The sequence below is a fragment of the Lithobates pipiens genome, unplaced genomic scaffold (genome assembly GCF_037356315.1).
Source record: "Lithobates pipiens isolate NorthernLeopardFrog02 unplaced genomic scaffold, aLitPip1_a1.2 Scaffold_3, whole genome shotgun sequence".
Lineage (NCBI taxonomy): Eukaryota > Metazoa > Chordata > Amphibia > Anura > Ranidae > Lithobates > Lithobates pipiens.
The window spans coordinates 243534994-243558097 of record NW_027507790.1 but is presented as its reverse complement, the minus strand read 5'-3'; the positions used below and the strand labels follow the sequence as shown (position 1 = coordinate 243558097).

At 41.8% G+C, this 23104-nt stretch overlaps 1 protein-coding gene across 2 annotated transcripts in view; it reads right to left on the bottom strand.

Annotated features, from left to right (window-relative positions):
* The window catches only part of CCDC68 (coiled-coil domain containing 68), a 76628-nt gene that overhangs the window by 7271 nt on the left and 46253 nt on the right, over nt 1–23104 (bottom strand). For both annotated transcript variants that reach the window (XM_077462983.1, XM_077462984.1), the window contains 6 exons: nt 22115–22261; nt 18336–18461; nt 17286–17414; nt 14275–14357; nt 11550–11655; nt 6159–6242 (listed from right to left, as the gene is read on the bottom strand). In XM_077462983.1, coding sequence (XP_077319109.1) covers nt 6159–6242; nt 11550–11655; nt 14275–14357; nt 17286–17414; nt 18336–18461; nt 22115–22261 — 675 coding nt within the window. The remainder of the gene's footprint in view (nt 1–6158; nt 6243–11549; nt 11656–14274; nt 14358–17285; nt 17415–18335; nt 18462–22114; nt 22262–23104) is intronic.

Here is a 23104-nt window from a genome sequence, read left to right as displayed (position 1 = left end):
AGCAGCGCGAGACAATGGCTGCACTGCTTTCAATCCATCCACTCCAGCCAGTCAGCGGCCAGGACGTCGGGGGCGAGCGCGGGACTTTCGAGGGGTCAGGTGAGTAAAACGGGGGGGCTGAGGGGGCCGGCACTGTCAGATGTTTTTTCACCTTAATGCATAGAATGCATTAAGGTGAAAAAATATTTACTTTTACAACCCCTTTAAAGTGGTTGTTAACCTACTAAGTAAAATTTTCAGTATCCTAGGTTTATTAACGAAAAAAAAAAATGCAGCTATATAACGGTTTTCAGAGCGCCTACTGGCGCTCATGTGATCTGCCACCTCTCTCGGCCTGACAGCTACAGCAGGCGGGGCCGAGAGAGGAGCGGGGCAGCGGATCACGCGAGTGATCAGCACTCTGAAATCAGGCATATAGCTGTATTTTTTATAAGGCACAGACACAGGAGCAGATTACAATAATAAACAGAGAAGATACTGTAAAAAATGTAACAGTAATTTCAGCAGGAGGAGGGGGGGGGGGTGGACACAGACATGGAGCTGACAGGCAGGGAGGGAAAGGGGGGGAGAACGGAGGCGAGCACAGAGGAGAGAGCATATGACGAAGGCATGTAAACTGACCACGGTTTCAGGGCTCACTGGCTATGATTAACCGTGGTCAGTTTACAAAGGGGTGGGCAGTGTTATAGTGGGGCAAATTACACAGCACAAGCACTGTGCTGTATAACATGCTTTAAAGAAATAGGATTTTTTTTTTTAGGTTAACAAATACTTTAAGAACAGGATGGGAACTAGGGCATGCGATACTCCAAAATGCTCTGCAATGGTTGGTGAACAGAGGACAGTCTTTCTAGTAGTAGCAGGGGATGGTGAACAGTCCAAGGCCCTACACCTGAAGAACATGGGGCAAGTCTTTGGGCATCTGGTTATCCTGTGCTAATGTTCAACTATCAGTATCCAGTGCAGCGTCCAGCACACAGTCCCAGGGACCAATGAAAGGTCACTACTCACACATCTCCAGGACAGCTGCCTCCTCCCAGCTTCCTCCGGACACAACCCAGTGATTTGAAATGGCACCTTTCAGGACAGGATCACGTGTGGTGTGTCAGTCCTGAGCAAAGTCCTTTTGAACCTTTATTCCTAACCTTTCTTAGGCCTCCTGGAGAAACTGTTCTATGGACTGCCTGACAGCAACAGCCATTGCACCTCTGGAACTCTCCAGCTCCCTACTGGTCACGTCCCCTCCAGGAATAGGCTGGAGCCCAATAAATATTCAGGCTGGTTGGTTTGAATCTTCCACCTCAACATGGATGTAACCCCGATTCATAAAATTTGAGCTGGGCACATATATTCACAGTGTTTTGTTTTGTCTCTTCAAAGCACTTAGTCTCGTAGCTCTGTCCTGCTCCGTTCGTTCGTCATCTGGTATCAATTTTTGACAAACTCTGAGGCCCGGAGATAGAAGTGTGTGTCGGAGGAGGTTGCTTTAAATAGATTAGCAGCCAGCTAAACGATACACAGGTAACCTCTGCGTGTGTGCGTGTGTGCGTGTGTGTGTGTGTGTGTGCGCGTGTGTGTGTGTGTGCGTGTGTGTGTGTGGTGCCTTTCCTCCAGTCAGCTGTCTCACAGTGTCTAGCAATGATCTCCGCCAACAGGAGAATCAGGAAGTGAAAATTCTAACAAAATGTGCACTTTCTAAACAGTATATCAAGGTGAAGACAAAAGATATACATGCAAAACTTATGTAGGGAGATTTGTTTCATCCCTGTGTATCATCTGAGGCTGTTCACTTCACTGGGTATATGGAGGGTTTACATCCACGTTACGCTCGGGAAGCTTATGCCAAAGGCAGGGGGAAATCAACTCTATACTTGTGAGACCCCGAGTACGCCAGAACAAACTACTTCTCCCTTGGTTAAAAAAGATGCCAAAGCGAAATTTGCCTAGCAACCTATGCTAGAATGGTGCTACATTCTAAACATGTGCAGAACAGAAAAAATAATTTCATTTAATTTTGGAAAGATTTGTTATGTTACTAAATTTGTTTTGTTGATTTGTTTCGGAATTTGTTTTTGTTTATTCATTTTCACAAATTTTTGGAAAGATTTGAATTCGGATCAGTTGAAAAATGATTGACTGATTTGAACTCTGCATAAAAAATAGAGATATACACCACCGCTCAAAGGCAGGTCCTGGGAACTCAGAGATAATTGCTCCAGGTGAAGGGATCCGGGTGCGAGCCACAGCATGCAGATAATGTGGATAATGACAGAACTCTGGACGGCAACACTTCAATGCTAAAACAATGCTTTATTCAAATAATATTTAGGACACAGCAAATTACATCACAGCAAAAGATGCTAACCCCTGACGCGTTTCGCACTAAGGCTAGTGCTTACTCATAGCTGGTTCAGCTATGAGTAAGCACTAGCCTTAGTGTGAAAACGCTTCAGCTGTTAGCATCTTTTTCTGTGATGTCATTTGCTGTGTCCTAAATATTATTTGAATAAAAAGTACAGATTAAGCTTTGGCTCTAAAACCTTTCTTAACGTGCACCCAAGTGCCAAAAAATAGGTGTGTAGTGGTCTAATCAGTGTTATAATTATTTGGCCTAATTTATTGCCCCAAAAAATATTATAACAAATCAATGATGGGAACCTATGTAAAATGTGTAGTCTCTTGGTGTCTGCCTTGTAGGTGGTATCTACCAAATATCTATATGTATACCTCTTGTGACTTTGTGTTAGTATGAATTAAATTAAATTGAAATAAAAATAGAATAAAATTAAAATAAAATTAAAAATGCCCAATAATGTGCAACCTAAAAGTGCACATGTGCTATGAAAAATTGTAAATATATCCCATAAAAAAATAAATACCACAAATATATATAATAAGTGCAAAAAATCATATGCAAACCACAGACACCTACTTTTTTATTTTTATTTTTATTTTCTGATTCTTTTTCCATTAGAATACAATGGTTGTATCCACTTCTATGGAAATGACTGCATGGATTTGTTTATGCAATTTTAATTCTTCTTCTTTCACTTCTATGGAAATGACTGCATGGATTTGTTTATGCAGTTTTAATTCATCGGATTCATCGCGCAAGCGCAGTGGAGCGCTGCACCCTACTTAAACGATAAGGTGCACCAATATGGCCGTTCCAGATGACGTGGCTCTGACAAAACGCGTAGGACGTGGCCTAGGACGTGCACCTTTACATTGATATACAGGCAGCAACGCCGGCACAGCCGACATTAAGGCAGATTGTTTCTTAAACATTGTGAGTAATTTAATTTTTTAAGCAAATAAAAAGTTCAAAGACAGTGTTGCTCTATGGATGTACTTCTGTTTCCTCCCTCATGCATCTGTTAATGGACTATATGCGGAAGTAAAAGGGCGAACATTCCCCCAGCACAGCAGGAGCAGAACCCAAAGAAAAATACACAGTGGCTCATACTGTGACTGCTCGGCTAACCCATTGAGGGTTCTCTGTCTGGTGAGCGCAATTATATTCCCCTGACACTGAGTGGCGCACCGGAAAGGAATGCTCCTAATCTTCCTGCACTAGTCACCTTGTTCTATCCTTTTACTGGAAAAGACTTTATGCGTTTTTTAGTAACTGAGTGATGCGTTTTTGAAAAAAAAAATTTGACATTGAAGGATTTCCTCTTGCCATTTTTTTCTTGTTACTTTTATGATCATTTTGGACTGTCACGTCTGGGACTTATAGTATAGAGCACAGTTTATAGATCACTAATATTTTGTGGTTTACACCAATATTTTTGGTCTGTGGTTTGCATATGATTTTTTGCACTTATTATATATATTTGTGGTATCTATTTTTTATGGGATATATTTACCATTTTTTCATAGCACATGTGCACTTTTAGGTTGCACATTATTGGGCATTTTTAATTTTATTTTAATTTTATTCTATTTTTATTTCAATTTAATTTAATTCATACTAACACAAAGTCACAAGAAGTATACATATAGATATTTGGTAGATACCACCTACAAGGCGGACACCAAGAGACTACACATTTTACATAGGTTCACTTTATTGATTTGTTGTAATATTTTTTGGGGCAATAAATTAGGCCAAATAATTATAACACTGATTAGACCACTACACACCTATTTTTTGGCACTTAGGTGCACGTTAAGGTTTTAGCACCAAAGCTTAATCTGTACTTTATATTTCTGGCCTACTCCTTTTTTTTAAGAAGTAGGATCTAGGCATAGGCAGCTTCAACTTTTTGAGTTTTGTTTTATTTTATTTTAATTCATCTGATTTCGTAATTTTCCTTCATTTATCCTCGCAGCAAATAATTGCTGTACAATTTGTCCATAGCGCAATTTTAACTACTCACCCTATTATTTGAATAAAGCATCGTTTTAGCATTGGAGTGTGGCCATCCAGAGTTCTGTCATTATCCACATCATCTGCATAAAGAATAGCTGGTTATTAACCACTTACAGACCGGACTATTTTGCTGGTCAAAGACCAGACCACTTTTTGCGATTCGGCACTGTGTCGCTTTAACTGACAATTGTGCGGTCGTGCGACATGGCTCCCAAACAAAATTGACGTCCTTTTTCCCCCACAAATAGAGCTTTCTTTTGGTGGTATTTGATCACCTCTGCGGTTTTTATTTTTTGCGCTATAAACAAAAATAGAGCAACAATTTTGAAAAAACGCATTATTTTTTACTTTTTGTTATAATAAATATCCCCCAAAAATATATAAAAAACATTTTTTTCCCTCAGTTTAGGCCGATACGTATTCTTCTGCATATTTTTGGTAAAAAAAAAAAAAAATCGCAATAAGCATTTATTGATTGGTTTGCGCAAAAGTTATACAAAATAAGGATAGTTTTATAGCATTTTTATTAATAATTTTTTATTATTTTTTTTTTTACTAGTAATGGCGGCGATCAGCGATTTTTTTTGTGACTGTGACATTTTGGGGGACCCATCGGACATTTTTGACACATTTTTGGGACCATTGTCATTTATACAGTAATCACTACTATATAAATGCACTGATTCCTGTGTAAATGACACTGGCAGTGAAGGGGTTAACCAGGGGGTGGCAGTGTAGGGGTTAAGTGTTCCTAGGGGTGAGTTACTAACTGTGGGGGGGTTGGGCTTTCATTTAGTGAACACTGATCTCTGCTCCAATCACATGGAGCAGAGATCAGCGTCACTAGTTGCTAGGCAGAATGGAGAAATGCTGTTTACACGGCATTTCCTCCATTCAGCCGTCCCGTGAGACGATCGCGGGTATGCCCACGGCGATCGAGTCCGCGGGTCCCGCGACCGGACTCACGGGGGTCCCGACCAGCGCAGGGCGGCATTGAAGATTGGATGTACCTGTACGCCAATATGCCTGCCCATGCCATTCTGTCGATTTACATCGTCGTGCGCTGGTCGGGAACCGGTTAAGGAGCTGGCCGGGAAGCCAGCCGCCATGTTCTCAACAACTGATGACTCATCAGCTGTCAGAGGCAAGACAGGATCGCGGCAAATAAAAATTCTGAAAAAAATAAATAAAAAAAAACCACAGCATGCCCCCCCCAATCCATACCAGGCCCTTTGGGTCTGGTGTGGTCTTTAAGGGGAACTCGACCCCCAAAAACAATATAAGACCCCTATCTGAGCATGCAGCCCGGCAGGCCAGCAAAGGGGGGGGGGTAACAAGCAACTGACCCCTCCCCCTTCTGAACTCTGAACTATACATGTCCTCAACATGGGGGGATAGGGGATTTGGGGCAGGGGGGGCCCTCTTTCCCACAACCCTGGCCCGGTGGTTGTTGTGACTTATCAGAATTTGGAAGCTCCCTTTAACAAAGGGGCGTTTTTACTGCTTCTCCCCACTTACTGTAAGCTGTAAAGTAGCTGGAGATTGTTTTGCAGACAAAACTAAAAATGTATCATTAAAGTTTATAGAACAGATTAGCCTAGGTGTGGCTACGCTTTAGTTTTTTTTAACTATTTTGCTATAGATAGATAGAGAGAGATTAGGATACAAACAAAATAACATAAATAGAATGATAGAATAGAATGACATAATACAAAAATAAATAAATAAATGCAATAGTGTTAAACTAATTCCTAATACCTTTAAAATGATCACATGGCTTTACCTGACATTCCAGAAAATTTACTTTTTCCTTTAATTCCCCAATGGTGGTGTCCTGCTCCTTCAGACGGTTCTTTAAATCCTCTCGCTGTCATTACAATAATAAGCAGTCAATAACCTTTACATACATAATGGTACAGTAACAAGAGATCAAAGCCACGTCATCTCGTAAAACAGATCTTAGTTTTCTATCAGCTCTGACAGGTGATGTATTTACTAGATTGTAAACTTGAGTGCAAGACCATGCTCAGATTATGCTTTGATCACTAATATATAGAGTATACCCGAGTCTGCTGCCATTAAGTAATTACCATGGAAGTCATTACTAAATGTGGACTTCCACTGAGTGGATCAATATTGTTCAAAACCGAATTCTGCCAAATAATTTCAACATGTGATACTTTGGTACAACTGTCCATGTGATATCAGCATTGTATGGGTGGGATAGTATAATGGATAGTGGTAATTGTTCTTGAATAGGGAGACATCCTTCCAGGTCCTTTTTTCTTCCCCACCCTCATAGAATTGAAGTTGGTTCAAACGAAAAAAAGACACTTGCAGTAGGATGGTGGTAAAAAAGAAAAAAGAAAGTGTTTTTACTGCATCCCCCCCCTTAAGCTGTAAAGTAGCTGGAGGGTAAACACATGCTGAAGCTGCAATGCTTTGCTTCACAATTGCAGCAAAAATGTTACCCCATGTTGTGTTCAGGGGGCAGTGCCAGTGCATGAATGAACGCATTGCTCCCAACTGTCTCTGATTTTGAGGGACTGTCACCGATTTGGAGTAATGTCCCACTGTCCCTCTTTCTTCCTCATCTGTCCCTCATTTTGTTCTGATCTATTTAGTTGTATATAAAATGCACCATTTATCTTCCAGTGCTAAACCTTTCATCCAAATTCTAAATTGCTGCATTTTTAGATTTTATAAGTCAATATAAATGGTAGTGGTAAATAAAAAGCCCTTGTGGATGTAACTAGTCTTTTTTTTTTTAGATAATTCTCCTTTAAGGGGGCATGGCATGTGTGTGTCCTATGCCTACATACTTTTGCTAGTAAGTGTCCCTCACTCCCATCTCAAAATGTTGGGTGTTAAGGTCAGGGGTCAGGCTTGCAGGCCAGTAGCTATAGCAGTATAGAGACTCCCACTGACCAGTAGTGTAAGTTCAAACCTGGTGGATGACATGGACTCACCCGAAGTGCGGGGACTAAGCACTAACCAGCATTCACCAGAGCGCCTCATGGTGGAGATGGCTTTTGCTGCATGTTAGTACCAGGTCGCACTCCTCAGGATTGCCCCACCAGGAAGTGAGCAAGCCAGGGTCCAGTAGCAAAGTAGCAAATGTAGCACCGGCTCCTGAAGAGCACACACTATGCGTTTTTCAAATTTAAGGTTACACCTGAACTGCAGTTTGGTTTGGGTACAATTGTCTAAATTGGGACCTCAGCATCAGTCTGACTGGACTATGGGATGTTCAGCCTGGCCACAGGGGGCACTGTCTCTTCTGGCAGGCATGGAACTATGGTCCAGTTGGGTGCTTAAGTTACTCTCGGGCTGGCTAGCCCGAGGCAAGGAAACTAAACAAGAAAAATAGGAAACCACCGCTCCAGGTCAGTTCACCAAGAGATTGCTCGTTCTCCAAGCAGGTAAGGGTCCCAGGTGCAGGCTGATTGTTCATCCTTCATCTATTTGGTTTGTGCAAACTCTGGACAGCCGCACTCCGGATCAGATGAAAAGTAAAAAGTGCCTTTTATTCCTTCAAACTAAAAGAAATATTTATATATATATATATATTATATATATATATAGCCATGAGTAAGTGCTAGGTTTAGCGTGAAACGCGTCAGTAATTTTGTTTTTCTTTTTTCCCTTTGTTGCTGTTATCTGTGTGATGTGAGGTTCTTTTAGTTTGAAGGAATAAAAGGCACTTTTTACTTTTCATCTGATCCGGAGTGCGGCTGTCCAGAGTTTGTTCATCCTTCATCTATTTGCAAGGACACTTAAGTAGGATTCTGAGGTGTTTGGGTGCCGTCTCCGGTTCGGGAGAGACCCAGTGTACTTCAAGCATTCCAGGGGAGAACTCTTCAGAAGAAGACCACGTATGGGCTGGTTTCTTAGTATGAGTCTGGAAGGGCTGAAGTACCCAAGAGAATCTGGTCTCATGGATATCGCCAAGCTGGCTGAAAGATCCAGGTATCACACGAGTGTTCTACAAGTTTCGTTTTCCTACGTGTTCTACAACATCTGTGGCAGAGACTTATCCTTGTATGTTCTACAACAACGTCTGTGGCAGAGACTTGTTCCTGAGTTTAGCACCTTGTTGGCTGCTAGGCCTTGTGAGAGAAGGACTGTCCAACCTGAGTGATCATCCAGTTGTGAATGGCTATTCTCTGGATGCAGTCAAAGTAAGCAAGTTCTTTAATATTGACTTTGACACTAAGAGTACCTGAACTTCCTTTCCAACCCTCTGATCCCATTTTAAGAGACTGTTCATTGTCTACGTTTTTGCAAATAAAATCCCTTTAAGTGGATCTGTCGTCAGTCTCTCACGTTACTGGGCCATCTACCACGGGACACCCCTAGACGTGAAGTGAGAAAAAAGAAGGTAACGGTAAGCCCAATCTAACCAGCAGCTCCTTCGGGGGTTAGTGCTACACAAATATAGCAGGTAGGGTTCAAGCAGAAGCGTGGGTCAGTAACAAGCCAAAGGTCGGGAACAAATAGTTTCAGGTTGGGATCAAGCAAAAGCGTAGTTGAGGAACAGTCCAAAAGGTCAGTAATGAGTGGTAGTGAAGATATGGATGGCAGTAGGAGAGACAAGAGCGAGATATTGGCTGTGAGAACACAATAATCACAATAATCTAGCAAACCGGAGGGGAAAAAGGCATGGCTAAAATAAGAAGTTCATGAGAGGAGCAAGGTTCAAGAGAAATAAGAGAGACAAGGCAAGATCTTTTAAGGAATTTTCCAGGCTCCTGTCTAGCATCCCAGGTGGCTTAGCATGAGGAGACACCGGCAGACACGGATCAGACCTGGGTCCTTTCAAAGGGGTCGCACCACAACATGTGAAATGCATGGAGTTGAATTGCGGTAGCGCATCATTTACAGAGTTAAAACAGGGGGCAAGGAGGCAACAAATCAAATGCCTCTAAAAAAAGTGAACCATATCTAGAATATACAGTTATGTTGAAATACTCCCCCCCCCCAGGGGATGGGAGGGGGGAGAGACCGTGGATAATATTTAATATTTTTGGTACTGTGAGATTGATCCAAGAACTGTGTTGATTGTGGCAATGATGTGTCCTGTTTTATTTATATGTATGTTAAGCATGTTTAAAAGGTGACCCATTAACACAGACACCCATTGTGGAGCTGTTAGAGGACGCAAGTTATTTTTAGTACATAAAATGCAAATTGTAATTACCCCAGTCACCACAAGATGGCACAGAATGAAAGTGTCAGGATACAGGCTTGTATTAAAACTAACCAGGCTTGGAATGTTTTTATAATTTATTAAATGTAACAGATGAATGCTTGACAAAAAACTGTAAAGTTTCTGGTAATTGTATTTAATTTTATTATACATTGATCTTTTATATAATTTAGATTACTTAAAAATAAACATATATTAAAAGGGTGCATCTCTGAGCATCCTGAGCTTTCAAATTAGAAAACCCAGCATGGCATTTTGGGTTTGCCACTTTCCCTTTACAAAGGTTTCCTACTTTTTCTAAGAAGTAATCATTTTTGGGCAGGAATCTTGTTTTGAAGGGGGGGCTGGATAATTGGGGGATCTTTGATGGGGGAGATTGTGTGAATGGTGGGACTGAGCGATGAGGGGCTCTGAGATAGAGAGACTCTGTGATGGGGGTACTCTGCCATGGTGGTACTCTGATGAGATGGGGGGGGGGTTCTCATTTATCAGAGACGTCTGATGTGATGGTGCACTTGATACGTAGGATACGCCCCTGCTTTTGAATTACCATTTGTCTCCACCCCCTACCCACCTCTGAGCACCGTCCCTTGGTTCCACCCACTAGCTACCTCCCAGTACCATCTTCTTTAGAGAATACACAATCAATTATCATTTTATGGCGATAAGTAGTTTGCATGGAAGTTGTCAATGTGAACAAGAAAATCAGTAAAATACATCCCCCCAGCAGCCAGTAAGAAAAAACCTCCCCCAGCAAAAATAGACTTAAGGCAGCAACAATAGATCTCCCAGCAGCCAGACACAAAAATCCCTTCAACTGTAGATCCCTCCCAACAACAATTGAACCTCCTGTAACATAAGACCTCCACTTAATCAACTGTAGATACCCCACCAGCAACAATAGATACCCCACCCCAGCAGTCAACATCATTAGACCCTCTAGCACTCCTTGCCATTATATACATTCAGTGCTGAAGGTGGCAGAACTGCATTCCCCCACGTTCCCCCTGAAAAAAAAAAATACCAGTGATATGATATACCTCTGATGTGATAGGAGGGCCTTTGATGTGAAGTAGGGGCTGTGATAGGATAGGGGGACCTCTGATGTGAGGTAGGGGCTTTTGATGTGAAGTAGGGTCTGTGATAGGATAGGGGGACCTCTGATGTAATGGGAGGGGCTTTTGATGTGAAGTAGGGGCTGTGATAGGATAGGGGGACCTCTGAAATGAAGGGGGGGGGGGGGGCTTTTGATGTGAAGTAGGGGCTGTGATAGGATAGGGAGACCTCTGATGTGAGGGAGGGGCTTTTGATGTGAAGTAGGGGCTGTGATAGGATAGGGGGACCTCTGATGTGATGGGAGGGGCTTTTGATGTGAAGTAGGGGCTGTGATAGGATAGGGGGACCTCTGAAATGAAGGGGGGGGGCTTTTGATGTGAAGTAGGGGCTGTGATAGGATAGGGAGGCCTCTGATGTGAGGGAGGGGCTTTTGATGTGAAGTAGGGGCTGTGATAGGATAGGGGGACCTCTGATGTGATGGGAGGGGCTTTTGATGTGAAGTAGGGGCTGTGATAGGATAGGGGGACCTCTGAAATGATGGGAGGGGCTTTTGATGTGAAGTAGGGGCTGTGATAGGACAGGGGGACCTCTGATGGGAGGGAGGGCTTTTGGTGTGAAATAGGGGCTGTGATAGGATAGGGGGACCTCTGATGGGATGGGAGGGCTTTTGATGTGAAGCAGGGGCTGTGATAGGATAGGGGGACCTCTGATGCGAGGGAGGAGCTTTGTTGTGAAGTTAATTTCATCAAGGCAGTTGTGTGCATCGTCCCAGGCTCAGGTTTCCCATTGATTTTTGGCTGGGGTGCCCTGAAATGTTGTAATAATTGTAAGGGGCGCTGTAAAACTCTACCCTAGACATTTAGTCATGCCTGTTCATGGTGAATATAGGACAGGATAAGAAGGTCTCACCTCTTGGATCAGATCCCGAAGATGTTGGTGCTGTGACATCATGAGTTGCTGCAGGTGGTCAATCTGCTCTTGTACTGTAGAGACTTTCGTCTGCATTGCCACACAACTGAAACAAAGGAAATTACAGCATTTTCTTTAGATTTGTGAATTATACAGGGGCATTGGGATCTGCAGGCTTACAACCTATATTCCCCTAAACCCCAGTGAGCTTATTCTCCCCTTTACATGTGCTTTCTACCCTTGATGAAGGAGCTCTGAGCTCAGCATTTGAGAGCTCACTGCCATGATGGTGGAGGTCCGCAACGTCCTAGTCAGCAAAAGATGATGATATTTCTTGAAGCTGATCATTTAGTCTTCAGGAGGTACACTATATTGTCAAAAGTATTGGAACGCCTACCTTTACACGCACATGAACTTTAATGGCATCCCAGTCTAAGTCTGTAGGGTTCTATATTGAGTTGGCCCACCCTTTTCAGCTATAACAGCTTCAACTCTTCTGGGAATGATGTCCACAAGGTTTAGGAGTGTGTCTATGGGAATGTTTGACTATTCTTCCAGAAGCGCATTTGTGAGGTCAGGCACTGATGTTGAACAAGGCGGCCTGGATCACAGTCTCCACTCTAATTCATTCTAAAGGTGTTCTGTTGTGTTGAGGTTAGGACTCTGTGCAGGCAAGTCAAGTTCCTCCACCCCAAACTCGCTCATCCATGTCTTTACGTACCTTGTTGCTTTGTGCACTGGTCCAAATCATTTGGTGGAGAGGGGATTATGGTGTGGGGTTGTTTTTCACGGGTTGGGTTTGACACCTTAGTTCCAGTGAAGAAAACGCTTAGAGCGTCAGCATATAAAGAGATTTTGGACAATTTCATGCTCCCAACTTTGTGGAACAGTCTGGGGATGGCTCCTTCCTGTTCAAATACCAGTACACAAAGCAAGGTCCATAAAGAGATGGATGAGCGAGTTTGGGGTGGAGGAACTTGACTGGCCTGCACAGAGTCCTGAACTCAACCTGATAGAACACCTTTGGAATGAATCAGAGCAGGGACTGCGAGCCAGACCTTCTCATTCAACATCAGTGTCTGACCTCACAAATGGGCTTCTGGAAGAATGGTCAAACTTTCCCCATAGACCCACACATAAATCTTGTGGACAGCCTTCCCAGAAGAGTTGAAGCTGTTATAGCTGCAAAGGGTGGGCCAACTCAATATTGAACCCTACGGACTAAGACTGGGATGCCATTAAAGTTCATGTGCGTGTGTAAAGGCAGGCAATTTATGTACATGGCTTACCCACACCTATAGTAAAGGCATTATTCATCTTTGGTCAAAGCTGCCGTTTGCTGTTATCTACAGATGCTCCTTTCCTGCATAGGCAGTTCTTTGGTAAAGGTGATTTATGCCTTTGTGACCAAATAAAAAAATAAAAATAAAAAAAGTAAAGCCCAACTCCAGCAAACACTTTTCAAACAATTACAACATCATCTTCTAGAAGGAGTTTAAATATGCATAAAAGCTCAACATAAGGCTTCATTTAAATGGGCATAAAAATGTTACTGATGTTATTACACGTGTGTCTAGATGAAAAGTCTCTGCATAATGATACTTGTGTACAGATGCATTTAAACATGTAAAGATGCGTACATAATGATAATTTATTTCCCCCCATTGTTTAGCCTTCATTTATGTGCTTACAAACCCGTATACATGCATTTATACTCGTAAACGCGTAAAGACACAGATTTTTGAATTTTGTGTTACGGATGTGAATGCAGGGCATGTTTAGGCACCAGTGTGAATGGCTCCATTGAAAACAATGCAGCTGTGTTCAGATCCGTAATTAAAAACACTTGTATGTCTGTTTTTTTTATGTTCACATGAATGAAGCCTTATAAACAAACAGTGTTACATGGTTTATCCCAACCCCTGTAACTCATTTTTTTTCCGGACAGCTTGGCCTGCCAAGAAAGATTTAGAGTCCATTCACACTTGGCGACTTTAAAATCATGCCATTTCCATTGCAACTTTACTTTGGATAAGCCCAAATTCATTGCCACTTTGGCTTTGACCAAAGTTATTGTGCTCTACAAAGTCGCACAAAAGTCATATGTATATCATGCAGGTACGACTTTCATATGACTTTTCAGGGTTTACATTGACGTCTATGGCCCTCAAGTTGTACCAAATTCAGACCAAAGTAGTGCATGAACAGATATGAACGGTACTCCTTGAGAAACATGGGGTGTGACTTGTCATGCGACTTTGGGGTCCAACATTGCATGAAAAGTCTCACAAGTGTGAATGGGTCCTGAAGAACAACAGATCTACTGGCAGGATTACCCCATGATAAAACTGTCATAGGGGAATTCATTGGCTCTCACCTGAAACTAAAACTGACCATAGACGAATTGATGTTCAGCCGGTTCAGCAAGAACTGGACGCATTTCGATCCGTTTATAGGGAGGCTGGTTGTACAATCAGTCTGGCGATAACCACCAGCAGTGAGCATTGTATTCTGCTGATGGGGAAGGTTCCCTGTGCTCCTCATCAGCAGAACACAATAGCGCTGTAGGGGGAATTCCCCATCAGCACTGTGTTGATGGGTGATTTGAGCATAATGCATGGGCTGCCCAACTGTAATTTTCTGAAAATGAGGGTCCTTATTTTGGCGTGTTAGCTGTGTGATATGAACCTTTTGTCCACATTGTATAAAATATCAGATTACTGACCCGTTCTTGTTGGATGGGTCTCCTGTTCGTTTGAACAGTTCATTCTCCAGTAATTTCTTCTTTTCCATCAATGCTTCTTTTTCCTATTGAAAACAGAGGAATTCATTCATTTTGAACATGATTGGATAAGTACTGTGCTTGAGGAAAAACTGCATGCCAATCTTCATCAATCTTCTTATTGGAATCTGTTTGGCAAAAACCAACCAAAAACTGTGTATGTTGCCCCCTCACAGTGAATCAGATTTGTCCTTTTGCTTTTTAGCGCGCTTTCATTTTTGGTTCTGGGTAGAGTAGGGGAATAATGCCGTGTACACACAGCCGGACTTTTCGTTGGACTGAACTCCGAAGGACTTTGACGGAGTTCCGCCGAAGCGGACTTGGCCACACACAATCACACCACAGTCCGATGGATTTGGCCATGATGACGTACGACCGGACTAGAATAAGGAAGTTCATAGCCAGTAGCCAATAGCTGCCCTAGCGTCGGTTTTCGTCCGTCGGACTAGCACACAGATGAACGGATTTTTCGACTGGACTCGAGTCCTTCGGAAAGATTTGAAACATGTTCTAAATCTAAAGTCCGTCTGATTTTTCAACAGCAAAAGGTCCGATGGAGCCCACACACAGTCGAATTGTCCAACGGATATGTTCCTTTGCTGTCGAAAAGTCCGGCCACGTGTACACGGCATTAGGTGTCATTTTCTGTTATCTATATCCTTTCAAGATTTCCTTTTCTCTTATTGTTACATATAAACAACTGGAAGCAATTAGAGATCTTTCCTAAACGAGGGAAATCCCATCTTGGACTGTTGTCCATGAAACAAAATGTTCCCATTGAAAGCTTTCCTGTGTGTTCCTGTGCTAGTGACCAGGGATGGGCGAACGGTTCTGCACGAAAATAAGTTCGGGCTGAAATGTCATTGTTCGTTGAACAGCCCGAAACCAACGGGTCGTTCGACCATTCGTTCACCCCCCCCCCCCCAAATCCACCACAGTGCATTGCAATCCTTGATTGCCTGAAGCAGTGCAAGCTTCAGCCAATCAGGGCACAGGCCACACTGCAGCCGTCTTCCACTCCCTGGACATGAAGGTACTGTATGGAGGAGAGCTCAGAGGGGAGAGCCTGGGGGTCTTGCAGGGGAGTGTAATCCCCAGATCCCAAAAGATAAGAAGAGTGAATAGAATTGCATCTCCCAGGGTGCCTGGAGGGTGGGGGGGGGCACAAGGAGGAGCTAAGGGGAGACTTCCCCTGTTTTTAGAGGGAAAATAAGAGCTGCTGGAGGAGGGCGCTGTGCTGAGCTGGGAGCTATGGTTTGGTGCCCCTTGGCTTGTGTGGGCAAAGTGGACTGTGCTATAAATGGGGCTGTTACTGGAAGAGACTGTTTGCCACTTTAAACACCCCAAAAGCTATGTGGAGGTGAGCAGGGAACTTTACTGTGCCGCCTAGAGATGGGCTGTGACCACGGGGTCCTGTATTGTTTTGCCTGTGAACAGACCTGGTTACTGAGAGCCATTGCTGGGGAGAGGTGTTCTACATTCTGCAGTGCTGTGCTGGCGAGACCAGAATCCCAGAGCCATGCTTGAAAGACTGGTCTGCCATCTTGGCTTGCTACACAGTGTCCCAGAGTGCTACATAACTTGGCTACACAAGAGCCTGCAGCTGTTCCTAACTCATTGAGGAGTGGGCTACCTAGTGCTGCTGGATGTCAGATGGAGAGTTGCAGGAGTTTTGAACTCTTCTATTTTTGAGAGGCCTTCTGGCTATCATTCTACTCTAGTTTCTCTACACTGTTCTACTCTCTAGGGATTACCCCTTAACCTTTCGCTTTGGGATCATCCAATTTGGGTTTACAAAATACTCTATATAAAACAACAAAAACAAAAACAAAAAAAACAAAACAAACACACTCCATCCAAAGACTAAGGACCCCAACACCAGCAGGATATGGTTGCCACCTCATCTCTTTAAACCCAAACACATATTAATTACACAGGTTCTGTGGCTGATTAAGGTGGTAATTAAATTCATGTGGTGCTTTATCTGCATTTAATTAGCCTCAGAACCTGTGTAATTCAAAGGTTCAGGTTTAAAGGGATGAGGTGGCAACTCTACAGCAGGACCAAGTTAATGTTCCACTGGCCAGTGGGTTATTTAGGGCCTCTTTTATCTTTATTCAGGCCTCATAATACATTGGCGTACCTCGTAACTTTTATGTATAATTACAGTGCCATTGTGTTTGTTCATTGCATACATTGTACTATTGTGTCATATTATTGTTTTGGCCATTTGATTTTTTCCTACAGGGCTTTGAACTTTTTTTTGGCAGGGGGGATTTTTTATTACCAATCAGCAGAGGTTACAAAACAGTAACAGTATAATTTTAACAAGAAGAAAAGATATTGATAGATATACAGAGACATACAAAACGCAATAGGATTGACCTTTCCAAAACACGACTACCATATTTACACTTGCCACAGACATTGTACCTCAGAGGCTGAGGTCCTTTTTTTGTCCCCCAACAAGGTTAACATTAAACCTCATACTCAGATTTTCAAAACAAACATTAGCATCAGAAAAAAATAAAATAAAATACCCTGGTCCCAGTAAGGTGTGTGAAACGAATCCTTCAATCCATCATCCAAGAGCATACTATCCCTCCACCTCCTATCCCATAGCCGTTCAAGTATCAACATCCCCTTCTAATGTTTCAGTAGAGTCAAGGCTTTTAACTTTTTAACAAACTTTTTAAATTTTTAACAAAGCCCGTTGCAAGCAAGATCTGTCACTAAGTCCTGAGTCAGTTCCGGGCAAGTCATCACTGAAGTAAGATAGGATGACTCAAACAAACAATCCAGCTGGGGGGTAGCTCTACATGAACAAAGCCTAAATTGGTGGCTGACCTCTTAAACAGCGACTAGTAAACAGTCACAGTTCAATTTCAGGGTGAACTGGGAGTTCAAGCATGAAAATCTTCTTTTAGAAACCCACATAAAGCACCAGTACTCACAGCTTCCATTCTTTCCATCAGCTTCTCCAGTTCAAGGATTCGTCCATGTTTTTCTTGTATCTTCTCAGCCACCTCATTCAATTTCTGAACACTTTTCATAAATTGATCTTGATGTTCAACTGCAGCAATCTGTAAAAAAAAAAAAGTGAAAAGTGAAAACCCATCACTTTTATAAGTTTTTCAAGTTACTATAACATTTCTTCAGTTCCCACACGTGCCTAGACCTTGTGTATTCACATCAATTTGTACATTTCTAATGAGTTAATTGAAGGGGTCTGGTGGGGTGTACTTAAGCTAAGAACATGTCCAGATTCATTGTAAGGAGATTCCGTAACGGTTATGCTGCGTACACATGAGCAGAACGTCCGACAGAAAAAGTCAGACGGAATCTTTTCATCGTATATTCCGTTTGTGTGTATGCCTCATCGGATTTTTTTTTTTTTTTTTTTTTTTTTTTTACAAAAATTGTGACGGACCTAGAAATAGAACATGTTTTAAATATTTCCAATGGAACCAATCCCTATCGGGAAAACTGCTCTTCTGTATGCTATACTGTTTTGACGGACCAAAAACAACACATGCTCTGAAGCAAGTACGAGACAGAGGCTATTGGCTACTGGCTATTGAACTTCCTTTTTCTAGTCCCGTCGTACGCGTAGCATGTCACCGCATTCTTAACAATCGGACTTTAGTGTGATTGTTTGTACGCAAGACAGTTTCAGCAGAACTCCGTCGGGAAAAACCTTCAGAGTTTATTCCGACGGAAAAATAGTTGCGTGTACGCGCCATTAGAAGCCATTGAAAAACCTTAACTGGAGTTCAGCTTTAAGGCCTGATTCACACCTATGCATTTTTAGTGCTTTTTGCAGATTTGCACTCCAGAACGTGTTCCATAGGAAACCATGTTAAATGGACTGTAGTGCATATCTGCAAAAAAAAATACTAAAAATGCATAAGTGTGAATCAGGCCTTACATAAATATTCAAAGTGAACTGACCTTTTGATATTAAATGAAATAATCACAGTAGCTTGGCTGCAATCATGGTTTACCTGCAATTTCTGCTTCTCTTCTTCGTGACTCTTCCGTATCTGCTCAGACTGTTTGCTGTAGTTTTCATACAGCTTACGTGTAGCGTCTCTTAGTGCTCCAGCCCCAGCTTCACGCGATGCTTCCAACTGCAGTGGAAACAAAGGACCATAAAATCAGCTTAGAGATGTTAATGAACATGCTATTGCTGTTGATGGTTGTGCTCCACTGAAATAAAAATAAAAATCTAAAATATGCAGGATTTATAAATGAACCACAATGTTTTGTTTTATTAAAAGTAGTCAACACACAATTGGACTTTGCGCGTAAAATATATGGCCAAAAGTATGCAGATACCCTCCAAATGATTAAGTTCAGGTGTTTCCAGTGAAGAGAACTGTTAAATACTACAGAATACAAAAACATTTTAGAGCAAACATCCTCACTTGTGGTTCCATAGAACCCTTCAGAGGTCGAGCTGTGTCCGATTGACCTCCCATCTGACGGTATCTTCACAGTTTCAGGACCTATGCCACGTGGCAGAGCCAACGTCGTCTCACAATTATCTTTTAAGCTGTCTGTAAGGGTGGCACTTTGTCTACCATTGTATGGGTTGCATTCGTCCTACTGACCACCAACATAAGGGACATTTTCCCGATCGACCCCTTATGAATTAATTTTACTAAGGTTTCTGAAAATTTTAGGGGTTCCTCTGGGGCACAAATTCCCACAGACACACTAAAATCTTAATGCAAATCTTTGCAGAAGAGTGGAGGCTAGTCACAAGGAGAGAAACACTATAATAATGACCATGGTTTTGCAAAGGGATGTTCAACAAGCTACAATAGGTCTCGTGGTCTGGTGCCCATTAATGTTTTGCCATTTAGTATATGGATTTTTCCAGTCATATTTTATGCAAAGCCAAATGATAAACTCAATGACATATGTTTCTATTAATTTTAATATATGAAAATATTCTGTTTATTGTACCTTACAATAAAAGTTGCATACATCTGCAAAAACACCAAAAATATACAAATCAGTATCAGGGTGCCTCTGCTAGTGTGAACTCAATATTTTGCCAACTTTTTACAGTAAAATTATTTGTGGCTGATCCCATTATTTTGTTGTAAGCACATTGGGTTTGATTCATAAAGTGGGATCAACAGTGCTTAAATAAAAAATCCTCTCTGTCTTACTACTGCCACTGGTTTTCTGGGTTGAACAAGGCTAGTCTTCCTCTGAGTCCAGGGCATAAAGGACCTACCCCCTGGGTGCACAACACCATGGAGGAATGAAGAAGAGCCAAAGCATCATGAGATCAAAAAACAAGAGACACAGTTTGAGAACAGGCTGTAATACTGCTCACCCATAGGAATGGAGGAGGCCTTGTGCACTAAGAAGAGCAGCTGGAGACATTTTTGTGAGGGCAGGGACGCAAAGTTTAGATCGCTAGAAAACCGATTGCCAACACACTCTGCATTTTAGGGAAATGGGGGGGTTAATATAGGACAAGCTTCACTAAAAGTGCTTTGAAGTAACACTAAAAGCAAAACTTTTTTTTCCCATTTTGAATAGCATAAGGGTGGATTATAACCCGTCAGTTTTTTGTTTCCCATCTGGGTTCCATTGGGGAGATTTCCCTTTACTTCCTGTCCCATAGCCACAACAGTAAATGAGAGGAAATCCCTGGCTGTCACCAGGGTCATTAGTGCTAGTGTCCTCGGAATATTTCCCTTCTATTTCTGTTCTAATGACAACCCAAAATTTGGCATTTTTTTCTTTTCACAGGACAAATAGCGAAGGTGAATCTCCCCAACAGGGACATGGAAACAGTACAAACCTGATGATGTTCTATTCTCCCTTCTATTTAAAAACTAAAACATTTTTTGCTTTTAATTTCTGTATACTTTAAGTGTTAAAACAACTTGATTACCAGGCTGTTTCTGCTATAGTCTTGGTCAATTATGTTTGTCTTTGTATATCTAGGTTACCTTTAGAAAAGCATTAAGACCCCTTTCACACTGGGGCCACGCCACTAGTTTTACCTGTGCTTTACAGTCATTTTAGTGGCGCTTTTTGGCAGAAGAAAGGGTTAAAACATGTTGTGGCCCTGCCGAATCGCTGCCCATGCATTTCAGTGGGCAGGGGCGGTTTAGGATCGCTGTATAGAGCGTTACCAAACCATCCCAAAGTTGCTGAGTGCAGGACTTTTTGTAACGTCCCGCAAGTGCACCACCCAAGTGTCAAATCACTTGGGATTTCACACTGGGGTGGCATGGGAGGCGTTTTTCAGGTGCTTTACAGGCACTATTCTTAGCGCTAAAACACCTGAAAAAACGCCTTCAGTGTGAAAGGGGTTTAACATCAGAAAAAGACCAAGTTGTCCATTGAGTCCGCCCTCATTTTTTGTTTACTTTTTTTTTTTGTCCGTTATAGACTCATGTTTATCACAAGCTAGTTTAGATTTAGACTCCGTTCAAACGTGTGCGACTTGTCATGCAACTTTGGACAAAGTCGTATGACAAGTCATCGTCCATGTTTTCCAATGATAACCATTCATACATATGCGACTTAAAGTTGCAGCGGCTTCAAATTAGTTCATGCAATATTGTACCTTGGTCTGACTTCATGCAACTTGAGGAGCATAGACTTCAATGTTAACCCTCAAAAAATGCACCTGGATGTTTGTTAGAGAATTTAGATTCTTATTTTATAATCATTTATGTTTTTTTTGCAAAAGATTGCTTAAAAGTAGTAGAATTTCATTTTAACCAATATATGTTATTTCATAGATTTAGAAAATGTTCAACTTTAGAGATGACCTCTCTGCTTCTTTCTCATACTTTTATAGTTTACTGGGTGAAAGTTCATTAGAATAGATTCAACTTATATAGAATTGTCTCAAGTCCTTGAAATGCATATAAATCAGATAAGATAAGAATATGTGGAATACAGGAAAGTTATGTACAGTACATTAATTAAGCTTGATAAGGTCAAACAAAAGGTCTGCTTGAGCCCTCATTAAAACTGTTAAAATGCATTGAATACGGAAGTATGTGTAAATGTATATATATATATATTTTATACAGTACTTTTACACATAGGATTATATAGTAACACATATAACACATCTGGTGGGGTTATTGAAAATTCATTCTCTCAAAGTCGTAAATCTGTAATGCTTGAAGTTATTTAAATCTTATCTTAGATAAGGAGGGTTTGATTTAACGCAGCTGGGTGTCATACGGTTTCTACACAGGTGTTTTTAATTGGACAGTTCTAAATCACGTTAAAGTGGGATACGCTCAAAAAAAAAAAAAATGTAAAAGTAAAAGTCAGCAGCTACAAATAGATTTTTTATAAATAGGACACTTACCTGTCCCAGGGTCCAGCGATGCGGGGGAATGAAGCTCCCCCTTGTTCCCCGCTCCACTCCCAAAAAGTGTAAGCCCTCAACTAAAAATGTTTGCATTCTACAGCTAACAGAACATTCTACCCTGCTGCTTATCTCAGTTATCGGTCACATTACACAGCCTGTCTCAAAAAAGTTGGATATAGACATGAGATGATCATACACCAATCCATCTATTCTAGAACAACAAACACCAGTGCAAACATCAACCTCAGTGAGAAATATGTTTGAAAAACTTTTCCTAATTCCTATCATTCCTCTGAAATAATCCAGTGTTGGGAACTATTGTCCACTTCCCTTCCATTTTCCGCTTTCATTCAGTTAAACATGCATGCTCTGGTGCTCTACATCAGCGGACTAAGGCTGCCAGTTAGTGGATGGTGGTACCTTTATCTGCAGATCCTCGTTTTCCCTGTGAACATCTTCAAGCTGCAGGTCCTGGTCCTTCAACTTTTCAATGATTCTCTTGTACCGTGAGCTAAAAGAATTGTCCTCTTGATATGCAAAGCCATTTTCCTGTACATGGGAGGCATTCTAAAAAAGGAAAAACAGAACTAGTGTGAATTTTTACAAATAGTGCACTGGGGAATTTTTATATTATTGTGCTCAATGTGTTATAATGAAAAAAACACAGCGTTTAATACTACTTTATCATAAAGTTTTAGGAACTAAAGCATTCCTCAGCAGTATATCGAACCCTATTGATTCTTTTAGGGATTGGGGACTAAAAGCTGGCGTGCTTTGTGACAAAGTTTTGTTTTAATTTTTCCTAGTGCAGCATCCCAGGGCCCTTATAAAACATTAGTTCCAGATTTTTCTGGCAAACCCAAAACCTGAGGTGCTCTGATGTAGAAATAGCAACCAAAGCTACCCTGTTTCCCCTAAAATAAGACCTAGCGTGATTGTCGGTGTTGGCTGCAATATAAGCCTTACCACCCAAATAAGCCCTACTCTGTTTCCTCAAAAAGAAGCCCTACCCTGAAAAGAAGACCTACAAGGACTTTAACTAGGGCTTATTTGGGGGGTAGGGCTTTTATTGCAGCTATCACCGACAATCACACTAGGTCTTATTTTAGGGGAAACAGGGTAGCATGGCCATGATTGGATACACTGTATGCCACCTACACACTTTGCCCAGTGATAGATGGAGGTAGGTTAGAGAGTGTGACCATGCTTCCTCCAGACACCAATGTAGATAAAAGAACCCCTATATTTCCGTAAAAGAAATCTGGGGATGCCTGAATGCAGACAATGAAATAGTATTCACACCCCTTGACATTTTCCACATTTGTTCATGTTACAACCAAAAATGCCCCCCCCCCCCCCCCCTTTGTAGTACCACCATTCACTGAAATTACAGCTGAATGTCTTTTTGGG